This window comes from Lepisma saccharinum, chromosome 11 (genome assembly GCF_977018435.1).
Source record: "Lepisma saccharinum chromosome 11, izLepSacc3.1, whole genome shotgun sequence".
NCBI lineage: Eukaryota > Metazoa > Arthropoda > Insecta > Zygentoma > Lepismatidae > Lepisma > Lepisma saccharinum.
In genome coordinates, this window is record NC_139239.1 from 16738682 (window position 1) to 16761522 (window position 22841).

Consider the following 22841-nt stretch of genomic DNA (forward strand, 5'->3'; position numbering starts at 1 on the left):
TCCCTGGTTGTTCTTGGTGATGCTTGTTGCTTTTTCCTTTAGTAGTGTTCATGTAATTTGAATAGTGAAATTGTAGCGATATTTTATTACAAAGAGTATTGTTTTCTGCGATTTATAGTGTTTTTCCTGTAACTATACCAAGTTTTGACTGCTTACAGCGCCATTTTTTACCCTGGTGGCGAGAATTGGAACTTTTCCTTTTTTTGCATAATTCGCGAGCGCATTGCTTCATTAGCATATCTACAAAGTTTCAGACTGCTACTCTCATTACAGCCCGTGCTGTACCACTCTGGACACCGTCACTTTATTTATAACCACCTGGTACAAGGAAGAATTGATCCAAATAATAGACATGTGCATACACACTATTGTAACCTTGCTCGCGGCGCCGCTAATGGGCAAAACTTATCGAACTCCGGTCTCCATGAGTAACGTCACTTCGTAAGCAGAAACAACAGGCTTAGACACAACGAACGATTGCCAGCGAGTGGTGGGATTGGCGTTATCTTCAAGAGTGTCAAATGTGCATGGAACAATATGGGCATAGAAAGCCTTGAGATAGAGTTCGACAATCCGTTTACTCTATATTATGCTGGTCAGAGTGTTACCGGAAGGATAATAACTGGGATTGAAGACATTGAGAAAGTCCGAGGTGCGTACGTACACTATACTTTACATTTGTAAAAAGGTTATGTATTTCAAAGATGGTCTAAATTTATTTTAAGTTCACTTTTTCCACAATAGGGGTGCAAGATTTAAAGTTGGATAAGAACAGAAAAGCCATCGAAAATCGAGCCTGGGAAACTTGAAAAGTTTATATTTAGCCTCAGTAATTAGCTTAATAGTGACGGCCTCGCTGGTTCAGTCAGACCCGGGTTCGCTTTCCAGGGTGCGGGCCTACGTGACGGAGTGGTTGGCAGAGCGCGCTACGGCGCCAGGGGTCCTCTGTTCGAGTCCTGGTCAGGCTATGGACGTTCTTTGTGAGTGTCCGTACATCAATTTCATCATGTCATCACTTATCCTCATCGTCGCGATTAGTGAAAAGTGGAAGAAAGCGACGCTAAATAACAAAAATGACATAAATAAAATCGATTCCCGGGGTGGATTATTTCATATGGGAATTTTTCCAGCAATATCCATTAATGGAAGGAGCCTGGGGTTCACCCAATCTCCAATAAATAGATACCCGTGAGAGGGAGACAGGTGGCCGGTGCGTGGTGCTGATCGCATCACCACCCCATTCCTTCACGGCAAGAGGGGTAACCTCGCCTTTTAATAGCATTGTTATAGTTGTATGTAAGAAAGAGATGATGAACGTCATGTTGGTGGTCGAGCTATTGAGATCACGACTCAAGATCTAGGTGCCGATGGTCTTGGGTTAAGGTCCCGGACATGACATTGGCGAACCATTGCATCTGTTCTATTGTCAATATCATAAAGTCGCTATTCATTGTCACAGTTGCGATTAATCTAGGAGATACAACATCAAATATATGTGTACAAACAAATCCTGCATTTTCCATAAAAAGTTTTTCAGAAAACATACATCAGAAAATTAAATTATGCTCATTAGAAAGCTGGCCTTCAGATGACGTAATAGTAACATAGTCGTCCTGTAATCAAGGGGCTCCGGGTTCGATTCCTAGTGGAGGCACATAGCTATTCGGATATCACTTTAAACTGTAGATCCAGTTCCGGTTAGCCTGTCTGTTCATAAAGTAAACTTAAACAAAAACCTCAAAAATTTCATTAGAAAGGAGTAATTAGAATAATAAAAGCATCAACAAACTTAATATAGTTCGAATAATTATACTAATATAGTACCTTATAATAATGATAATAATAATAATAATAATGAAACTAATAAACCAAAGCAATATTGATTTTTGGTATGGTGACAATTAAACAAATGGGGGGAGTATGTTTCGAGATTTTTTTGCTGGCTGGAGGAACATCATACCCCCGCATCACCCTCACTTCGAGCACTGACTTACCAGAAATAAATTCCATGCATTACACATTTGCTAATGGGGACCGTTGGATGTATTATCACAAGTTTGAAAACCTCAATGCGTGGTGAAACTTCCTATTATGAATATAAATTTTCATATGCATGTGCGACACATGTCTATATCTGGTTATTTAACATTGAATTTCAACGTCTTTTCATCAACGCGATCGCACATCGCAAGAAAATAAATGATGAGGGGGTATGCTACATATATATTTTTTTAGCACAGCCATGTATTTTGTCATTTTTTCACGCTTTCCATTTTTTCTAAATTAAGAACAGTACAAAGGGGAAAGAGGTATAACCCCATTATCCTCCTTGGACACGCCGCTGGATACCTGGGGTAGTGAACAAAATAGGCAGGAAAGGCGAGAGTAATAAAAGCAGGCCTTTTACATCAAACTATTTCCATGTGAGCACAAATCAATATGCATGCAAGGTTAATATTTCTGTGCGTGGGCAGTTTCTTTCTCTTTCCGCCTGCATGTGACGAAGTGGAAGGTGGAGATGACCTCGATGTGAGTTGTTTGAGCGTCTATTTGATCTATTCACACGCAGAGAGAGAGAGAGGACATAAGAAAAGTCGTTAAGTGCCAATTGCCAATATGCCAAAATCATGTACACATAGTTGTATCCAGAGCCTTGTTGTAGACCTCCACGGGTTGGAATAGAATTTGAAGCCCACTGTACCCTTCAATATATTGAGCGTCTTGCAGGGTGCTAAATTCTAGAGGGACAGGGGGGGATTTCCCCACATCAACAATCTTATCCTCAAAAATGTCCGAGGGGGGAGAGTTTTTGTTATAAAAACAAAAGATAAGCAATTAGTTTCGACTTAAAATAGGGCCTCCCCGATGGCGCAGTGGTAGCGTCGTCGCCTTGTCAAGGGGTCCCGGGTTCGATACCCGGTGGAGGCACATAGTGGTTCGGATCCCGCTTTAAACTGTAGGTCCAGTTCCGATTAGTCTAATTGTGCATAAAGTCGACTTAAAACACCAATTCCATCAACCACCATCGACTTAAAATATACTTTGCTAAAGCACCAAGGCTCTCTCTCTCAGATCTGCACCAATAAGAATATAGGAACAATAAAACAAGAATGCAAGAAAGGTATAACTATGAAATCTAATTGATTTATATTAATGGAAAGCAAAAACTAAACAAAAACTTATACATAATTAAACAATTTCAATCATTTTGTAGTTTATATAGACATCTTTAATGAGTTACTAAAGGAATTAGCTTGCTACTTTATAAATATATGATATGAATAAAAGTAACAAATTAATTCCTTTATATGTACTAAATAATAGTGTATTTTTAAATATTAGCAATTTACTTTTATATTTAATAACACTTCAAATATGTATACAGGGTGATTGGTAATTCGACCTATTCCTGGAAAGGGTAATACTAGAGCACATTTGCAACAAATTTGACCCTATGCACCGGGGGTCGGAAATCAATGGGTTTCGAGTTATTGCAGTTTGTAGATTTTCGTGACATATTCCGACTTGCGACCAAAAAACTACTAATTGCGAAAAAACTACTACACCCTGGACACTTAATCGACACGTTGCTAACAGCTGACGAATGAGTGACTGCTGGGGAAAAAATTCATGCCCAAAATTCCCATACACACAGAAAGAAACAGTCATTGGTGCACACGTCATGAAGAAATTTGGAAATTATCGTTTAAATCGAAGAGGGTTACTCAAAAAAATGGTAACACACTTAGCGTAAAAATTACGGGAAAAACTTCCTCGTTTCATAAGATCTCCAAAACGATACAAATGTTGTCAACTGGCACACGGGTTGGGGGAAAAATCTGAATAAAAAGCGGAGAAAGCGCGTTGTAGACCTCTTTGAAAAGTGAAAAGAAGTTGTCGGTTGTGAGAAATAAAGGAACGAAAATGAGTGAAGTAATAATGTTATTTACCATTCTCATGATTCCAGGTTGTCAGAGTTACAAAAACTACAAATCCTGTTAAAATTGCCTCCCCCGGTTACGTATGCAAGCACGCAGCCTGCGTCGTACTTCAGATACAATATTTTTCCCCCAACCCGTGTGCCAGTTGATAACATTTGTATCGTTTTGGAGATCTTATGAAACGAGGAAGTTTTTCCCGTAATTTTTACGCTAAGTGTGTTACCATTTTTTTGAGTAACCCTCTTCGATTTAAACGATAATTTCCAAATTTCTTCATGACGTGTGCACCAATGACTGTTTCTTTCTGTGTGTATGGGAATTTTGGGCATGAATTTTTTCCCCAGCAGTCACTCATTCGTCAGCTGTTAGCAACGTGTCGATTAAGTGTCCAGGGTGTAGTAGTTTTTTCGCAATTAGTAGTTTTTTGGTCGCAAGTCGGAATATGTCACGAAAATCTACAAACTGCAATAACTCGAAACCCATTGATTTCCGACCCCCGGTGCATAGGGTCAAATTTGTTGCAAATGTGCTCTAGTATTACCCCTTTCCAGGAATAGGTCGAATTACCAATCACCCTGTATATGCACAATATGTGTGTCTGTGGGTAGATTAAGATCTTCTTCCCCTTACCAGTCTTCAACGATTTCACACATTGATGTCTTGGAGAGCAGCTATAGAAGAGAGGAAGGATGGACATTAGTTGTTTTTTTCATTACATTTAATGATTCTCTCTGCATGGGCATTGGGGGGGGGGGGGGTACACCCCACCTGGATAACTTAAAATGAAAGAATAAAAAAGCTTATGTGATTCGTATTCCAACAGGATAAATAAAGGGAAAAAATAGTTTAAAATGCAGGTCAAAACTCTCATATTCTATACGCATATTCTACCATTTAATCCAAAGAATAAACTGTTATAATTCCATAAGCATTTTTTATAAATCTTCGTGACTGAAATTTTCCTTTAATTTTCCAGGATTTCTCTTGAACACAATTAATAAGAAAATAGAAAAACTATGTCCTTCAGTGATTAATAGTATAAAATATGAAAAATAAAGAAAAACACTCCCGGGTATCAAGTATAGACTCTCCACAGATATAATAATAATAAATTGTAATAAAAATATTACTTTATTATTTTTGTTTTATATTATTGTTCTACTAATCAATTTTATATGAACGGCCTGACGATGCCTACAAAAATTTCTGGTGACGCCCATATTTCTCTGTACATTCCATTTTCACTTTCCCACTTGCATTTTTACTCTTAGAAAATCTGGCGAACCAAGAATTCAAAGCATCTCACGGCATATTGTTTTCTTTTCTTCAGGTATTCAAATCTGTTTCCTGGGAAAGGCTTTCGTAGTCAAAGGGTCAGGCATTGGAAATAGAATTTTACAAAGACATAACAGAATCGGATCAATGGATTTATTTTCCGACGTCTCAATGCTGGGAACCGAACAAATTTATGTCGACAGTAGAAGCTACGTATTCGGTACAGGTAAGGTGTTGCAAAGACTTCTTGTAGATAAGAAACTCGTAAAAATTTCCAGTCTCTTTAAATGTTCCACACAGTAATGCAGTAAATGGTAGTGAATAAACACTAATCTTCGGATAGTATGATTTGAAATTCTGTGTAATACAGTGTTTTTTTATTAGAAAAACAGCTGATGCACATCACGGGACATCGATCTTGAACATCTGAATAGAACGTTATCACAAACACGCAATCATTTATTCCTACATCTCAACTTTCCAATAGCTAACAGTCACTGGCGTATGCAGGGGGGGGGAGCTGAAGCATTTTCCCGAAATTTTGAGGAAATCAACATTTTCAGATGAGAGCTGTAAAGAATGTGGGAAAATCAAAGTGTGAAATGCAAACACCCTTAAAATGGCCCCCCGACATTTTTTAAAACGAAGTTAAAAATGGTAGTTACGAAATATTTTATTGTGCATTCCCCACCCGCTCTCCCGAGAACAATGTAATTTCCACCTTTGCAATTCAGCCCCTCTCCATTTCATCTGGATTAATCGAAAAATTAGGTTCACAGTTTACTTGTCAAAAAATACCTCAATTTATTTTGTAGCGCACCATAAACTGAAATCTTTTGAACTTAAAATTATAACACGTACACCCCACGGCAAAAGAAATAATAGACTAACTGTACGTAACCATTTTCATTCAGTCTATTTTCCACAATATGATGATATATACTGACAAAATAAAACATCATCTGCTTTGCATCAAAAGAATTTCACTGCTTAAAATAACACAGGGTGTAGAATAATAAGGAATGGAAATAGGGATGAACAATTTGCCTACTATTATCTTTGCTTTTGGTTGTACACGCCGACACATAGACAGAGAGAGAAAAACTAAATATGCTGACCAAGGCAGTAATTTATTTTATTAAAAACATAAACTAACGTAACGTTTCAACCTTCTAGCAAGGTCTTCTTCAGACTCTGTATCAAGTACAAAAGTAACCAGATACAACAAAAGGGCATTATATATACACAAACATTACTCCCTCCAGACTATTTAGAAAGTTGTTTGGAACTTTCTAGCAGATGACTTTCACTTGCCAACTTTACTTTCACCTAAAAGGCTAAACACAATTACTTCCATATAGAATGTGGTTGGGCTTTTAATCTCACGCTCTTTCCCCTTCATTTTTCTTCCTTCTCCTCTCCTCTTTCTCTCTTGTCCATTCCACTCTTTCCAACATCTTCTTCCATTCTTTGTTTAACTTCAGTCCCCCATTCCAGTTCATTGTGTCTTCTTCACCTTTCTTCTCTATTTCCTTGGCTTCCTTCCATTTTCTCACTAGCATTCTCTTCTCCCTTCCTATCTGCTTAGCCTCATCCCACTCTATGCCATGTCCTGTTTCTCTCGTGTGTTTAAATATTGCATTTCTCTCTCTCTGAGTCTGAAGCAGGGACCTGTAACGTAACCCAACTTGTAACGCTGTCAAGTTACGAACGGAACTATCGATATGCGTTACAATGGCATTGGCGTTCCACACAGTACCGGACAGATTGGACCTACCTACAACCTGGGTAAATTAGGCGTACCGTTACTCAACGACCCATTCGCTTCAGGTACTGAGTGGAACGGGTCTCGGATGGAACGGGTACGATCGTACCCGTACATACTGTACCTGAACGGTGGCTACCGGGTACGAAATGGAACCACAAGTTGGTAACCGGTACTGAAGCACAATGACCAGCGCTTGTTATTAAAATACCGGTACGTGGATAGAAATGGATGAAGCGGGTAACATTTGTAACAGGAACTTACAGTACGTATCATAACAGTTTACTGTCAATCAACATTCCACAGCAGCAAATGGAATACCGATAAATATACAATTCTTTGTTTAAAACTAATTATAATAACTTTAGAAAAAAGTAATTCGTGATCTTTCTGGATTTTATTTATCCGAAAAATATGTATAAATGCTATCTAGTTTATCTTTCATTAATTTGTTAATAATGGTATCAGCTATGCAAAAATTTTGAAGACCGTCACTCTGGCAAACTTTTAACAATAGAAACAATTAGTTTCAACAAGCTCATGTATATTATACTAATTACAACGACCTGCGCAGAAGGTCGATATTCGTCATTCAGGCAACCTGTTACTAGGAGGCATGTGCAGTAGGCCCCATTACTTTTAAAATAGGTAGAGAAGTGAAATTGAGTTTGAAGGTAGATTATGCTAATTAGAGCACGGCTAAATCAACATGATTGTGGAAAACCGGAAGTTGATGGACGCCATATTGAAAAATGTTACTTCTTAAGATAGAGAAGTGAAATTCGGCTTGAAGGTAGCTTATGGGAATTAGAGCATGGCAAATCAACATGATTGTAGAAAACCGGAAGTTGATGGACGCCATATTGAAAAATGTTACTTCTTAAGATAGAGAAGTGAAATTCGGCTTGAAGGTAGCTTATGGGAATTAGAGCATGGCAAATCAACGTGATTCCGGAAAACCGGAAGTTGGTGGACGCCATATTGAAATACGTTAATTCTTAAGATAGAGGAGTGAAATTCGGTTTTATGATATTATGGATATTACTGCATTGGAAATCAACATGATTAGGGAAAACCGGACGTTAACGGAAAAATTTACTTTAATATTCCTCTTTCCTTTGGTGATTGCTTATGTTAATTAGAACATGGTCAATTTATATGATATTATAAAACCGAAAGTCGATGGACGGCATAATGAAAAATGCAATTTATTAAGATGAAGAAGTGAAATTCGATTAGATTATTGCGCTTACTAATTCGAACATGGACAATGCATATGCTGTCTGTAAAACTGGAAGTTGATAGACGCCATGTTGAAAAAGAAATACATTTGAGTGTCGATTCAGTTTTTATTTATTAAAAATTAAATACAAATTCCATCAAACTCAGGTTTTCCAGAATCATGTTCATTTGTCAAGCTCTAATTCCCATAAGCTACCATCAAACCAAATTTCACTCCTCTGTCTTAAGAAGTAACGTTTTTCAATATGGCGTCCACCAAATTCCGGTTTTCCACAATCATGTTGATTTTCCATGCTGTAATTTCCATAATCTACCATCAAACCAAATTTCACATTTTTCAATATGGCGTCCACCAACTTCCGGTTTTCCACAATCATGTTTATTTGCCATGTACTAATTACCATAAGTTACCATTAAGTCGAATTTCACTTGTATATCTTAAGGAATAGCATTTTTCCATATGGCGTCCATCAACTTCCGGTTTTCCACAATCATGTTGATTTAACATGCACTAATTAGCAAGATCTACCACCAAATCGAATTTCTCTTCTCTATCTTAAGAAGTAACGTTTTTCAATATGGCGTCCATGAACTTCCGGTTGTTCACAATCATGTCAATTTGCCATGCTCTAATTCACATAAGCTACCGTCAAACCGAATTTCACTTCTCTATCTTAAGAAGTAACATTTTTCAATATGGCGTCCATCAACTTCCGGTTTTCCACAATCATGTTGATTTAACATGCACTAATTAGCAAGATCTACCACCAAACCGAATTTCACTTCTCTATCATAAGAAGTAACATTTTTCAATATGGCGTCCATCAACTTCCGGTTTTCCACAATCATGTCTATTTTCCATGCTCTAATTCAGATAAGCTACCGTCAAACCGAATTTCACTTCTATATCTTAAGAAGTAACATTTTTCAATATGGCGTCCATCAACTTCCGGTTTTCAACAATCATGTTGATTTAACATGCACTAATTAGCAAGATCTACCACCAAATCGAATTTCACTTCTATATCTTAAGAAGTAACATTTTTCAATATGGCGTCCATGAACTTCCGGTTTTCCACAATCATGTCTATTTTCCATGCTCTAATTCAGATAAGCTACCGTCAAACCGAATTTCACTTCTATATCTTAAGAAGTAACATTTTTCAATATGGCGTCCATCAACTTCCGGTTTTCAACAATCATGTTGATTTAACATGCACTAATTAGCAAGATCTACCACCAAACCGAATTTCACTTCTCTATCTTAAGAAGTGACATTTTTCAATATGGCGTCTAATTTCCAGTTTTACCAAAATAATTTTGATTGGCAATGGCAGGTCAACCCGAATTTCAGATCTGTAACTTAGATGGTAACATTACTCAATATGGCGTACATTAACTTTCCCTTTTTTCCACATGTATTATTAGTTGGTAATATTCTAATTACATAAACTATCATCATGTCGAACTTTCAATATCTTGCTTGAAAATATTTTTTTTAAATATGTTCACCTTGCACCCAATATTACGTGTATTGGTTATATAAAAGTAACATTATTAATAACAAATCTCACGATTCCATATTTATTTATATATATACAATTTATATTTTATTGCCTACAACCTCAATTAATATTAGTTCTTATCGATTTTTCAAGAATTCAACAATGAAAGTTTTAAAATGAAGAGTTACGTGACATATATTTTCTGATCCATTCAATACCCATTTGATTTTCTGAAAATAGGTTTTGTTACAATTGTACCCGATCCTAAAGTTCAGATATACCCATCATGAATTTGTACCGGTATGATTCTAAGGAGAGGTACGTACCGTAACGGAACCGGCATTCAGATAAGGAACAAGTTCCATGCTTTCTGGTACGGGTATTTTACCGTTCCACTCTGTGTACCCAAAGCTGTCATCCCCGAAGCACTCTCGGGTACGAACGGAACGGTATAGCAGAAGCGTTACTGTTCGCCTTACCAAGAGGTTCTGGTATTTTCCTTGGAACGGTCCACAGCACTTGGGCCGGTACGCGGTACCCGGTACGGAAATAACGCGGAACGGTGACAAATACCAATGAATTGCGTTACGTTACAGGTCCCTGGTCTGAAGAAGACCTTGCTAGAAGGTTGAAACGTTACGTTAGTTTATGTTTTTAATAAAATAAATTTCTGCCTTGGTCAGCATATTTAGTTTTTCATAATCATGGAAACAAGGCTTAATGGTGTTATAACAGAGAGAGAGAGAGAGAGAGAGAGAGACACACACACACACACACACACGGACACAGGGTGTCTGAAAAGCCTACGTGGACATTTGCGATGGTAAGAAAAGGAAGATAAATTTTTCGCTGCTTCCAGCTATTATTCTTTTACGATGGAATAATTACACTGATGCCAGAAAGGAACAAACTTTTGCGTCATTTAGAAAAGTTACGAGTAAACCAAATAAAATTTTCGGTGACAAATTTCATTTTTACTCTCAATGCTTTCGTCAATATAAACTTGTTTAACAACCATGCGAAACGGACATTTTTACATTTATGTGAAGGAAAGTTTGGTCTGAGTGAGTAAAACTGACATATTGCTTTATGAAAATGTTCATATTTTCTAATAATTTCCTTCTTGATTTGCAATCCTAATATATTTGACCATACTCAGGCAGAGCCCAAGTTATATTTGACACCATACGGTCGTTCCTTAATAATTCAAAGTGGGGAAGTAATGTTCCTGTTCAAATCAACACATAAATTAAAACGGACCACCTACGCCCACTTGCTGTTGGGCAACAACATGTAGATCAATCCAAATTTTAGTACCGACTGTTTTCGATAGATTTGATTTGATTTTTGTTATTTAGCGTCGCTTTGCCACTATCGGCTAATTGCGACGATGCGGATGAGGAATGATATAATGAAATTGACGAAAGGACACTCACAAAGAACAAGCACGTTCGAACCCAGGGCCCCTGGCGGCGTAGCGCGCTATGCTAACCACTCCGCCACGGAGGTCGACTATTTTTATAGAGCAAGCATAGTATTACCAATAGTAACTATTTCAGTTTATCGTTTTTAAGATGTTTAAAAAATATGCACTGGAAATCAACCGGGCTACACAAAATCAAAGAAAATATGACAGATTTTTGTCGTTTTCGGTGAAGGGAATAGGCCTTCCCGGTGGCGTAGTGGTAGCCTCGTCGCCTTGTAATCAGGGGTCCCGGGTTTGATTCCCGGTGGAGGCACTTAGTAGTTCAGAACCCACTTTAAACTGTAAGTCCAGTCCCAAATAGCCTTACTGTGCATACAGTGGACTTAAAACACCAACTCAATCAGTGAAGGGAATTAAACAAATTTATTTGAAAGCGACAACAATGAAGAGGAAACTTTTATAACAAACAACTGCGTTATTGGCAGGCATTTTTATATATTACTCGCGATTAAACTAAAAGTGAGAAAAACGGCGTTAAATAACAAAAACTTTAAAATATAGGATACTATTATTAGGGGAGATGCAGGTAATGGCGGTCACCTAAGGGAAACCTTTTACTTCATCCAAGAAAAGCCACTAAATGTCTGCACAAAAATCGCACCCCATACTGCATTCTTTGTACTAGGAAACTACCTAGTCAAATTCATCGAATTCTTTCTTACTTTTTTTTATCAAAAATAAAAATCTTAACCAACTGCTTTGATCGCAATTCCCAACACATGCAGGTAATAACGATCACTAGGTTCCTGGTATATACAGTTAGAAAACATTTTGTTTTTCAAGTTTCAAAACATGTATTTCAATTTTACTCATTACAATTATGATCTATATAAGAAATTACTTGAATTTATAGATATAAAAATAATAAAAACTTCGTCTCTCTATCAAAACTGATAGGCAACAATTAAAATTATGTCTTCTAAAGAAAAATGTAATGTCCTTTCGGAAGTTTTCAAATAATATAAAATAAGTTTTGAAAAAAAAATAAGTAAAAATTAACCTACATAGAAGAGACAGAAATAAAAATAAGTTTACTGACAACATTTAATGACACTTTTTCATACAAGAATCACAAACAAAATCTGCAGGATCTTCATAGCCACAACACTCTGAATGAGCCCATATGACACACCCCCATGCACTGATACCACATTTCATTATTCCTTCCGAAATCTTCACAATAGAAACACTTCACATGCTCACCATCTGAACCGTCGGCAGGCAAATCATCATCGATGTCGTCATCACAAAGTGCTGCTACTCCCAGATCTTCATCCAACGATGACACAAGTGATTCTTCATGAATTTTCTGGCTATGTTTTGTTACACAAAACATGATTTACATGTTTTACATGATTCCTAAATATTTGGTCAAACCAGCTTAGAAACAGTAGACACTAGCCTACAGCCATCACACCAAATATTACACTTTCTGGTTGTTGCAGGGAATTACGGTCACATGCAGGGAATGCCTGTCAGTGTGACTGGGATTCCCTGCACTGACGCCATTACAAAACAAAAATCGAGGTCATGACAACTATTAATATTTTCTCAAACTAATACCTCCACATCATAGAGCACTTAGTAGGTATTGACACCTAAAATAATTAGAACAAAGTAATAATAATAAGGTATACTTACTGTTGTCAATGTGATGTCCAAAGTTTACAAGAAAAACACTCGAAAACGAAAATCCCCTCTAACTGCATCGAGCATTCGCATACAACTGAACCAATGGCGAGGGTGTTTCTCCAATCCCTTGAGCAGATAGCATTACCAGTTGGGAGTCTCCAGTCCTTTCCAGCTGAGAAAACAGGGTGACTGTGGTTCCCAACTGACCGTGATTACCTGCCTTTCCCCTATTATTGTTATTATTCTATTAATAACCATGGAAGCTATACTGACGAAAATATTAATTAATTTATATATCCTTCTGCCAGGGAAGATATCAGAATTTCCACCTATGATCCCTTCTCCCTATGTGTGCCACAATCTTTTTGCATCTTTTTCTTTCAACAGGTGAAGAAATTGACTTAAGTGCAGGAAAACACGTCCACTATTTTTCTCACACTCTACCCTTGAACTTGCCATCCTCTTACCAAGGAGAGTATGGTTACGTTAGTTACGAAGTCAACGCCTTTGTGGATCGAGTGTATGGCGGAGTGTATTCTGTTACAAGTCCTATTATAGTCCACACTTTAGTGGATTTAAATTCGGACCCATGTGCTCAGGTGAGGTACCTATTCTTTCCTTGGCATGTGTGTTCCTCTATTTTGCAGTCATATGCAAGCAGACTGACTACTTTTAATAATAGCGTACTATACAAATCATGTGAAAAACAGTATTTTGTTATCGTTACGATTATCCAAAAATGGAAGAAAAGCGACGTAAAAATAACCTAATTCACTCAATAATATATTTGCTGCCCTTTATCAGAGCGTCTGACCTCCCCTGGCAATTGACATAAGGTACCTGAACCCAATATGTAATCATGTACAAAGTCAGAAAGATAAAACTAATCGCAAGATTCGAAAGAGGGAACATTTCTGGACGTTTACTGAGAATTTGAGTCAGTTCCAAACAATAACATGGGTGCAGGGAAGATTTTGTTAAAAAGTAGCGTTTAGACATATTGGGTATATGTACCCAATATGGCCTAATCATATATTTTTTATTTCACATAAAAAAATAACGCAACAAATTGTAAAGAAAGTACAACAATGTTATTTTTATTGGCAGATAAGTATATTGATACACTTACGTTTTAATGACATTATGAGATTACACAAAGAAAGAACATAGTTTGAAACCAATAAACAAGTGAGTGATGTATCATAATTTGTCACCAGAACATCGCGGATTACACATCACAGTCTGGTCAAATGAAAGGTCCCTAATCATCCTTAGTGACTCTTTTTTAGAGAAAACAACATTTTTATTGGGGAAAATGTCCCTTGTTTGCCCCCTGGAAAAAATACCTTCCTTGATCCTCTCTGAAAAAATCCTGCAGGCGTCAATGACTCTACGTGAACATAAAAGTAACAAATGTTACATTTGTGCATGCTCTTCGTGATATATTCCTATGTGGGCCATATTGAGTCTACCTTACATAGTGTTATTTTCTCCTTCATTATAAACGGGACTTTATATTAAAGTCTAAACTAAATACACTGTTGTAAAGTACAAATTATGAACTATCATAATAAGTACTAGAGAATATAAACATCTATCACTTGGAAGATGTAGTAAGTAATAACTTATATATGCAATATTAGATCATGTAGAACACAATCACGAGGTCCAGCTATTTCAGTTCTTTGTCTTTAAGTTACTGTACTATAGGTAGAGCTAACGTGTTCAATCATGTCATTCAGACAGTCTAAATGACATATGGTTGAATTAACCTTGTAACTACTTTCAAACAAGTAGGCCATATTGGGTTCAGGTACCTTACTTGTGTAGAAAGAAGAAAAAACACACCTAGTGGTTGCATGATCTTGTAGTTGGTGGTGGGGCTTGCAAGCTCTGATGATTCGCTAGGCTATACCAGCAGTAGCATACCTACCCGTAGGGTCTCCCATGCTGGGCAGGATAGTGAGAAGGAGCCAGACTAAAAAACAACCTACTGGTCAACGGCTCCAATGGCAGAAGAAGATGGATGGTCATCTCAACGGCAGAAATGGCGGATGAACCAGAGGAGTAACACCTCTTTAAAAAACTGTGGTTCAGCTGGCTCCGGCTGATAGTACCATGTAAGGGTCCCTTGCCAGGGTTACGGTGAAGTCCTCAACAGCACGTGCGGCGGATAAGGAGTCCTTCGGTACAGTGCAGATGACGGAACATACAGCCTGCTCTCTTGGGATAATGAAGAGGGAACCACTGCCTTGTGTAGAAGAGGGATCTTCAAAGGCTAAGGGAGTACACCCTGACAAAAAAACTAGCAGGCCAAGGGCTCAGAGGGGAGGCATCTCCAATGGCTTTGGACTCGGGGGGGATAACAATCCACTAGTCCAAAAATCTCTTGTTACAAGCAAACAGAAGGATGCCGGATGGATGACAATGTTGGCGACCAGGAGAGGAAACAAGATTTTGAAAATTGGAACTTGGAATGTGCATGGTAAAGAGATAGAACTTATGACAGAAATAAATAAAGCAAAACTGCATGTACTAGGAATAACCAAAACTAAAAACAAGGGGAGAGGATGTGAATAGGTGATAGAACCAGAGAGTGGGAATAGATGTATTTTATTCTACTCAGGAGTGGACATTAAGACTTTAATCAAAGAGCTAAAGCAGGAGTAGGCATAATCATACCAGAAAGATATCGATATTATGTAAAAGACTGGCAGTATATAAACGAGAGACTAATGAAACTAACTGTAGATACCAATAGTAAAGACTATGAGAGTATTACCTATATTGCTGCATATGGACCAAACGAGGATGAGACAGAGCAAAAGAAGGATGCTTTCTACGAAGAACTACAGAAAGTAATAGATGACAGTGAAGGAAAAATAAATGTACTAGGAGACTTAAATGGAAGAGTTGGTAAAGAAATAAAGAATATTGAAGAAGTGATGGGTAAATATGGTGAGGCACATCAAAATGACAATGGAAGAAGGATAACTGATCTGTTTGTCAGTGTCAGCAATGAGATAATAATAGTCAACACCAAATTTCAACATAAAGACATTCATAAGTACACAAGAGAGGAACCTAGTTGCATGGAGAAGTCCATCATTGAATACATCTTGGTGCAGAAAGCAGAATTTAGGAACGTACTCAATGCTAGAGTGTATAGAGGTTTTGAAATATTGATTGATTTGGTTTATTTTACTTCGCTTTTGTGCTCACTCCTGGATAATTGGAAAGATGGGGATAAGTGATGATATGATGAAAAGGTGACCACCAACTATTAGTAATGAAAACAGCTATAACATCAACATTTAGGAAAGAATCAAACACAAAGAACATAAGGGTGAAAATAATGAACCACAAACTCTAGGATATAAATACAAGGTAAATAAACCAAGAAGAAATCCAACAGAAAATACAGGAAATAAATGGCACTTCAAATACCCTAGAGGATAAGTGGCAAAATTTTAAACTAATTATTCTTGAAGCAGCAACAAAAGCATGTGGAAAAATGAAAGTAGGAAGACAACAAAAGAGAAAATGGTGGTGGACAGAAGAAATCGAGGAACAAGTCAAAAGGAGAAAAGAACTCTGGAAGAAATCCTTGAATAAGATACAGCTAACGCATATGATGAATATAAGAAACAAAGAACTGCTGTTAAAGAAATGGTAAAGTTGGAAAAACAAAAATCTTGGGAAAATGTTGGCAAGAAATTAGAGACAAAATTTAATGAAAACCAAAAACTGTTTAATAGAATACTAAAGGCTATAAGGAAGAAGAGATAAAAAAGGCCCACTGAAATTTATAAAGAGTAAGAATGACATCCTATTAACTGACGAAGAAAATATAATGAGAAGATGGAAATGACATTTTGAGGAACTGTTGACCACATAGGAAGATCAAAATGGGGAAAGGGAAAGAGAACAGTGTGAGCAAGAGGAGAACTTGAGGAATGATGGAAACAGAAAAGAGGAAGAGGATCAAAATGTGGTTACCATAGGCGAACTGGATGAAGCTATCAAAAAAGATGACGCTAGGAAAGTCATCAGGCCATGATGAGATAACACCAGAGATGTTGAGATACATGGAAATAGAAGGTAAACAAATGCTGCTCCAAGTAATCAACCTGGCATGGAAAAAGAGTAGAATACCAGAGGATTGGCAAGTCAGTATCATAATACAAATATATTAAAAAGGAGATAATAGAAAATGTGAAAACCACAGAGATATTTCCTTACTCAGTGTCCCAGGAAAAATTTATGCTCGAATACTGGAATCACGTTTAAGAACTATAATTAATTGAACCCCATCTAGACGAGGCTCAACATGGATTCAGTCCTGGGAGAAGCACACAAGATTTCATTTTCAGCATATGCCAAATTAACGAGAAACTATGGAATTTGGAAAAACAGTACACATGGTCTTCATAGATCTAAAAAACGCCTTTGACACCATACCTAGGGCAAAGATATGGGCAATTATAAAGCAAAGATGAGTAGAGGAAGATCTGCTACAAGGCATCTATGGTAGAACTGGAAATGCTAAATCAGAAGAATGTGAAACAACAAGTGGCTTGAAACAAGGATGCATACTCAGTCCCCCTCCTTTTCATCATACTGATGGATGAAGTCATAAAAGAATGTAACAAAAAAGTAAAAAAGTTACAGCAAGGATATAATAACATGAGGTCAGTACAACTGTCACATTTTGCGTACACAGACGATATACTAATTTTAGGGAGCTCTGAGAAAAATCTACAATAAAAATCTGGAATAAAAAACTCCTAAGATATGGGATGAGAATAAAACGATGAACATGATATAGCAAGAGAAGAGGTAGAGCATAAAATATACCTTAAAAATCAATAATTAAACAGGATAATAGATTAAAATATTTGGGAGCAACACTACAGCAAGATGGTAAAATAGACAATGAAATTAACAGAAGAATACAAGTAGCATGACACTTATTTAATGCCTTGAAGGAAATAACAAAGTCAACAAAACTAGCAGTGTATAAAACCATGATTCTGCACAGTTGCGAGTCCTGGACATTGAGATCAAAACACCAAAGTAAACTGCAGACAATGGAAATGAGAAGCTTGCGTAAGATAGAAGGAAAAACAAGCAGAGATCGAGTGAGAAATCAAACCATAAGACATTGTTTGCGAGTTTCTTCCTTACTAGACAAAGTAGGTCAGAGCCAATTAAGATGATTTGGCCATGTGAAGAGAATGGCTGGAATGCACGTAGTCAAAGTGGTCTATGAAGTGAAAATGCAGAGGACAAGATCGAAGGAAAACCTAGAAAAATGTGAGAAGACGATGTAGAGAGAGCTGTGGAAGTAAGGGGCAGTGACTGGAAAGAAGTGCAAGATCTAGTACAGGACAGGGACAGATGGTTTTCCTTTTGGAAAACCTCTACACAGCACGGTAGAAGAGGACAGATTAAGTAAGTAAAGTATGAAGTAAAATGCTTACAACAAACACTATAGGGTGACGGGGGCTTAGACATCCACAGAAAAGTTTCTAAGGGGAGTCAAAATATTTTTTTTACAAAATTTTATTTCTGAACTACATTTTGATGACATTTATTTGCATCGCTTTTCTTCCACTTTTGGCTAATTGCGATGATGAGGATGATATGATGAAAACACTCATCCCCAGGCCGAGATTAGAACTTGGAGCCCATGGAAATTTCTGTACTACTATTGAAAATCATATGGCGAGATGCTGAGAGCCTACCTGGGCATGGATATTTGTAAGTGTTCCTTCATCAAATTCATAACATCATCACTCATCCTAATCTTTCAGATTAGCCAAAAGTGGCAGAAAAGTGAAGTAAAATAAACCAAATCAATCACAAAGCGATGCTTAGAGCTAATCGTAACATAAAAATGTTTATGAGAAGGGAGGTAATGGGAAATAAAGGAAAGATTTACCGGGTGCATCAAAAAAATGTACACACACTTTGAACTGTCATATAAAATTTATTTTCCAACCTAAGAGGTTAAATTTCTGGGAAAAGAAAGGCTACAGTCCAATTTGAAAAATAAGTGTACTTTCTGGTCAAACTGTATGTTCCAAATGGTGGTTAAAGTAAATGTTCAAAATGATGGCCTTTAGCTTCTGTACATTTCTGAGTACGAGTCACGACTGATTCCACACTTCGCACCAAAGTGTACAACGGGATTTCTGCACACACTGCTTGAATCTCATCCCAAAGTGTGTCCAGGTTACGTGGTTTACGACGGTACACCTCATCTTTTACTGTGCTCCATAAGAAAAAATCGAGCGGCGTAAGGTCTGGATAACGTACAGGAAACTCGATTGGTCCCCTGCATCCTATCCACTGGCCTGGTACATTTTGATCCAGGTATGCTCGCACATCCATATGATAGTGTGGCGTGGTGCCATCTTGTTGGTAATAAAACCTGTCTGTCATTACTGTACATTGCACAAATGGCAGAGAAAATGGAATTAGCAAGCATTGTTACGTACTTTCCTCCAGTTACAGTACCTTCAAAACTGAAAGGACCAATTAGTCCCCTAGGAGACAAACCACACCACACATTTACACAAGGCAAATTCACAGCCATTTCAACAGTAATGTAGGGATTATCTTCAGCCCAGTACACACAATTATGCCTATTGACAGTTCCATTAAGTTTGAATTGTGCTTCATCTGACCAAACAATGCTACCCATAAATCCCAGTTCACGTGTAACCATCTTCTCAACCCATTCACAAAATTGTACCCTGCGATCTGGGTCGTCGTCACTTAGCTGTTGCACCAGCCTTGGAATGTACACACGCAACTTGCCTTTCTTCAGAATGCGTAGCACACTACTAGCACTTACACCACTCTCACATGACCCTTGCCTTGAAGATTTTTGTGGTGAACGCTGAAACAGTTCCAGCACCGCACCTGAGGATCCATCACTTGTAGCCATGCGAGGTCGCCCTGATTGGCCTTTCTGCACATCACACACTATTCCATGAACCTCGAATTTGTCTCGTAGACGTGCAATTGTTAACCTTGAAGGTGGATCAGTCCCATACTCACTTTTCCACTGTTTCTGAAACGCAGCAACATTCTCAAACTTCCAATACCACTTAATAACCTGCTTCTGCTCTTCAAAGCTCAAATGTACGTCTGCCATGTGATTTTACTCTCTTGTCACTAACTGGGTTGCGCAGCTAGGTCGACGATTCTGGTGCCACCTGTTGAGGAAACATAACATTACTTTTTCCCCAAAATTTAACCTTGTAGGTAGGAAAATAAATTTTCTTGTGACAGTTCAAAGTGTGTATACATTTTTTTGATGCACCTGGTATATAGTGTTGAATGATTAGTAAATGTTATAATAAGATATGCCGTAGAGTAGAGGCAGGATGTTTGGAATGCACACCTTACGAATTCAATTACTTGCCTCATCTGGGGGAACGGTACCAGCCTGGACAGCTGGATCTGAATTGACCGGTACTGGAATTTGTATGTCTAAGCAGCCGAACAGTTCTGAAGCTTCGCATTATCAAGCTCACCATTGGTACATGGTGTTCCTCCTATTGACAAGAGGTCGTTATAACTCAACTTCGCATTGAACACAGCCATCGCACACATCGTTATTTGCTGCAAGGGCTGGATCCTCCTGTAACATTGTTTTAAGCATTCGGCATATATTCTTCTCGAATGTGCTCATATTAACTTCCTCAGACACATTTTAAACTTCCCAACATGTTGAGAGTTTTAGGTCCACTTATATCCACAGATAGGCTAACTGGGACTGGATCTACAGTTTAACCCTTTCGGTACGAAGAACGTATCTATAAGTTTTCCCCTCTTGTGCTCAAATTGCAGATAATGTATATATACGTTCTTAGTTTTTGAGTGCTTATGAAAATTCTTGCTTGTTTCTATGTGGTTCGGCGATTGTTTCACTGAAAAGGCTGAATATTTTAGTACATAACTTGATCGGTAGGTGCAGCACAAGTGTGGTTTCTTTGTTTTTCTTACATGTTTACGAGTGACGCCTGTTCTGTGCATTTTGTTGAGTTATAACACCATTAAGCCTTGTTTCCATGATATGAAAAACTCAATATGCTGACCAAGGCAGAAATTTATTTTATTATAAAACATAAACTACCTTCTAGCAAGGTCTTCAGAATCTCATTTTGTTGAGTTCGCACAATGGCCGACAATGCTGTCCCAGGTTGTTCCCGGCGGATATTTGTGCAAAAAATGTGATTTGATCGATACAAAGCAAAGGTGTTTTTCTCCTCTACTTTATCCATCACGTGAATATCCAAATGTATTCTGCAAAAGAGACATCTAGCGTGAATTTCATTAACCTTTACTGGCGTAAGGTCGTACTGGCATGATGATACCATATGGTATCATGGTGCTCATTACGAAATTAATGTGCTTTTTGGACCTTCATACTCTTATGTTTGGGTGGAAACTCTGACACACGCCTGGAGCAAGCCTGGAAAATTCACATTGATGACCAACTTCCCCCCCCCTCTCCCCCCTCTCCGCAACATATCCATGCCACATTTCCGAACAGTGTTTCACATTTTGGCTCATTTTTCAACTTGTATGGCACCCAGGAACATGAAACATCTTTCATTCTCTTGAGAAACGTCTATTCTTTGAAAAGAATACTAAGATTTGCGTCTTCTCTCCAAAATAGCGGGGGACGAGGGGGCAAACTAGAGATTTTTGTTTTTTCCATTGAAATTCAGGGGTCATGCCCCCCAAACCCCCTTCCTTGGTTCGTCGTTCTAAATTGTACACGGTTGCATGTTCTGATGTTTTAGCTGCAAAACGAAACTTATCCGAAGTAGATTGCTCCCATAGTGCCCGAGTTATAACAATTTTCTGAGCAATATGCAAATTACCCATTTTTCGTACAACAGTTTCACATTTTGGCTCATTATTCAACTTGTATGGCACCCAGGAACATGAAACATGTTTCATTCTCTTTGGAAACGTCCATTCTTTGAAAAGAATACTAAAGTTCGAGCCCATCTCCCCAAAATAGCAGGAGAAAAGAGGGCAAACTCCAGATTTTTTTCCCATTGAAATTCGGGGGTCGTGCTGCCCCCCTTCCTCAATCCGGCATTCTGAATTGTACACGGTTGCAAGCGGGGATTTTAACTGCAAAACAAAAGTTATCCGAAGAAGATTGCTCCCATAGTGCCAGAGTTATAACAATTTTCCTGCAAAGAGTGTTCGAATTTAAAATTCCCACCGGAAAAGTCTGGTCCAGAACAGGGTTACTTCCATAAACCTGCTCGGTCGTCTAAAGGTTAAGAAAAATCAGCTAAAACTGTATGCACCCAACAAGGGCTGAACCCATTCACATACAATATGTAACATTCTTATTCATACACACGGATTTTCAAAGAAAATGCTTTAATATCTGAAAGGAAATACACTCTTTTGAAATGGTTTCTTTATAATTCAATAACTAATATCATTAGGAACATAAAATCTTACCCAAATTCTGTATAACCAATGACAATAATAAATTAAATGAAACTGAAAGAGAAACATAGCATTTTTGTACAACTTTTCTATTTGTACACTTAATAATATAAAAGAAAAAAGTATATTCAGAGCAAATTGACTGACAGTTCTAATACTTTGATGCGTATGCTTTGGCTTTAATTACTGCTTGACACCTGTTCTTCATAGAATTAACCAGTTTTCGACATGTTTCAGAGCTTATTTTATTCCACTCACCTTGCACAAGTTTTCAACTCTTGTTTCGACTTGACGCCTGCTCTATGGGCTCGCCTCTTCAAAATTGCCCATAAATGCTCAATAGGATTTAAGTCTGGACTTTGAGCTGGTGTTTGTAGTAGTTTGGGCACATTCCATATTAGCCAATTCATGTTAACTCGCACCTTATGCTTACTGTCATTGTCTTGTTGGAATCTGTAGATAGGTGGCATGTCCATTTTTTGGGCGCACTGCTTTACATTGTT

General features: G+C 37.7%; 1 protein-coding gene across 2 annotated transcripts in view; it reads left to right on the top strand.

Moving 5' to 3' along the window:
• The first annotated feature begins 410 nt into the window (after positions 1 to 410).
• The window catches only part of LOC145995149 (arrestin domain-containing protein 17-like), a 45544-nt gene continuing 23113 nt past the window's right edge, over positions 411 to 22841 (top strand). For both annotated transcript variants that reach the window (XM_083131697.1, XM_083131696.1), the window contains exons 1-3: positions 411 to 652; positions 5272 to 5442; positions 13234 to 13445. In XM_083131697.1, coding sequence (XP_082987823.1) covers positions 538 to 652; positions 5272 to 5442; positions 13234 to 13445 — 498 coding nt within the window. In that variant the 5' untranslated portion in view covers positions 411 to 537. The remainder of the gene's footprint in view (positions 653 to 5271; positions 5443 to 13233; positions 13446 to 22841) is intronic.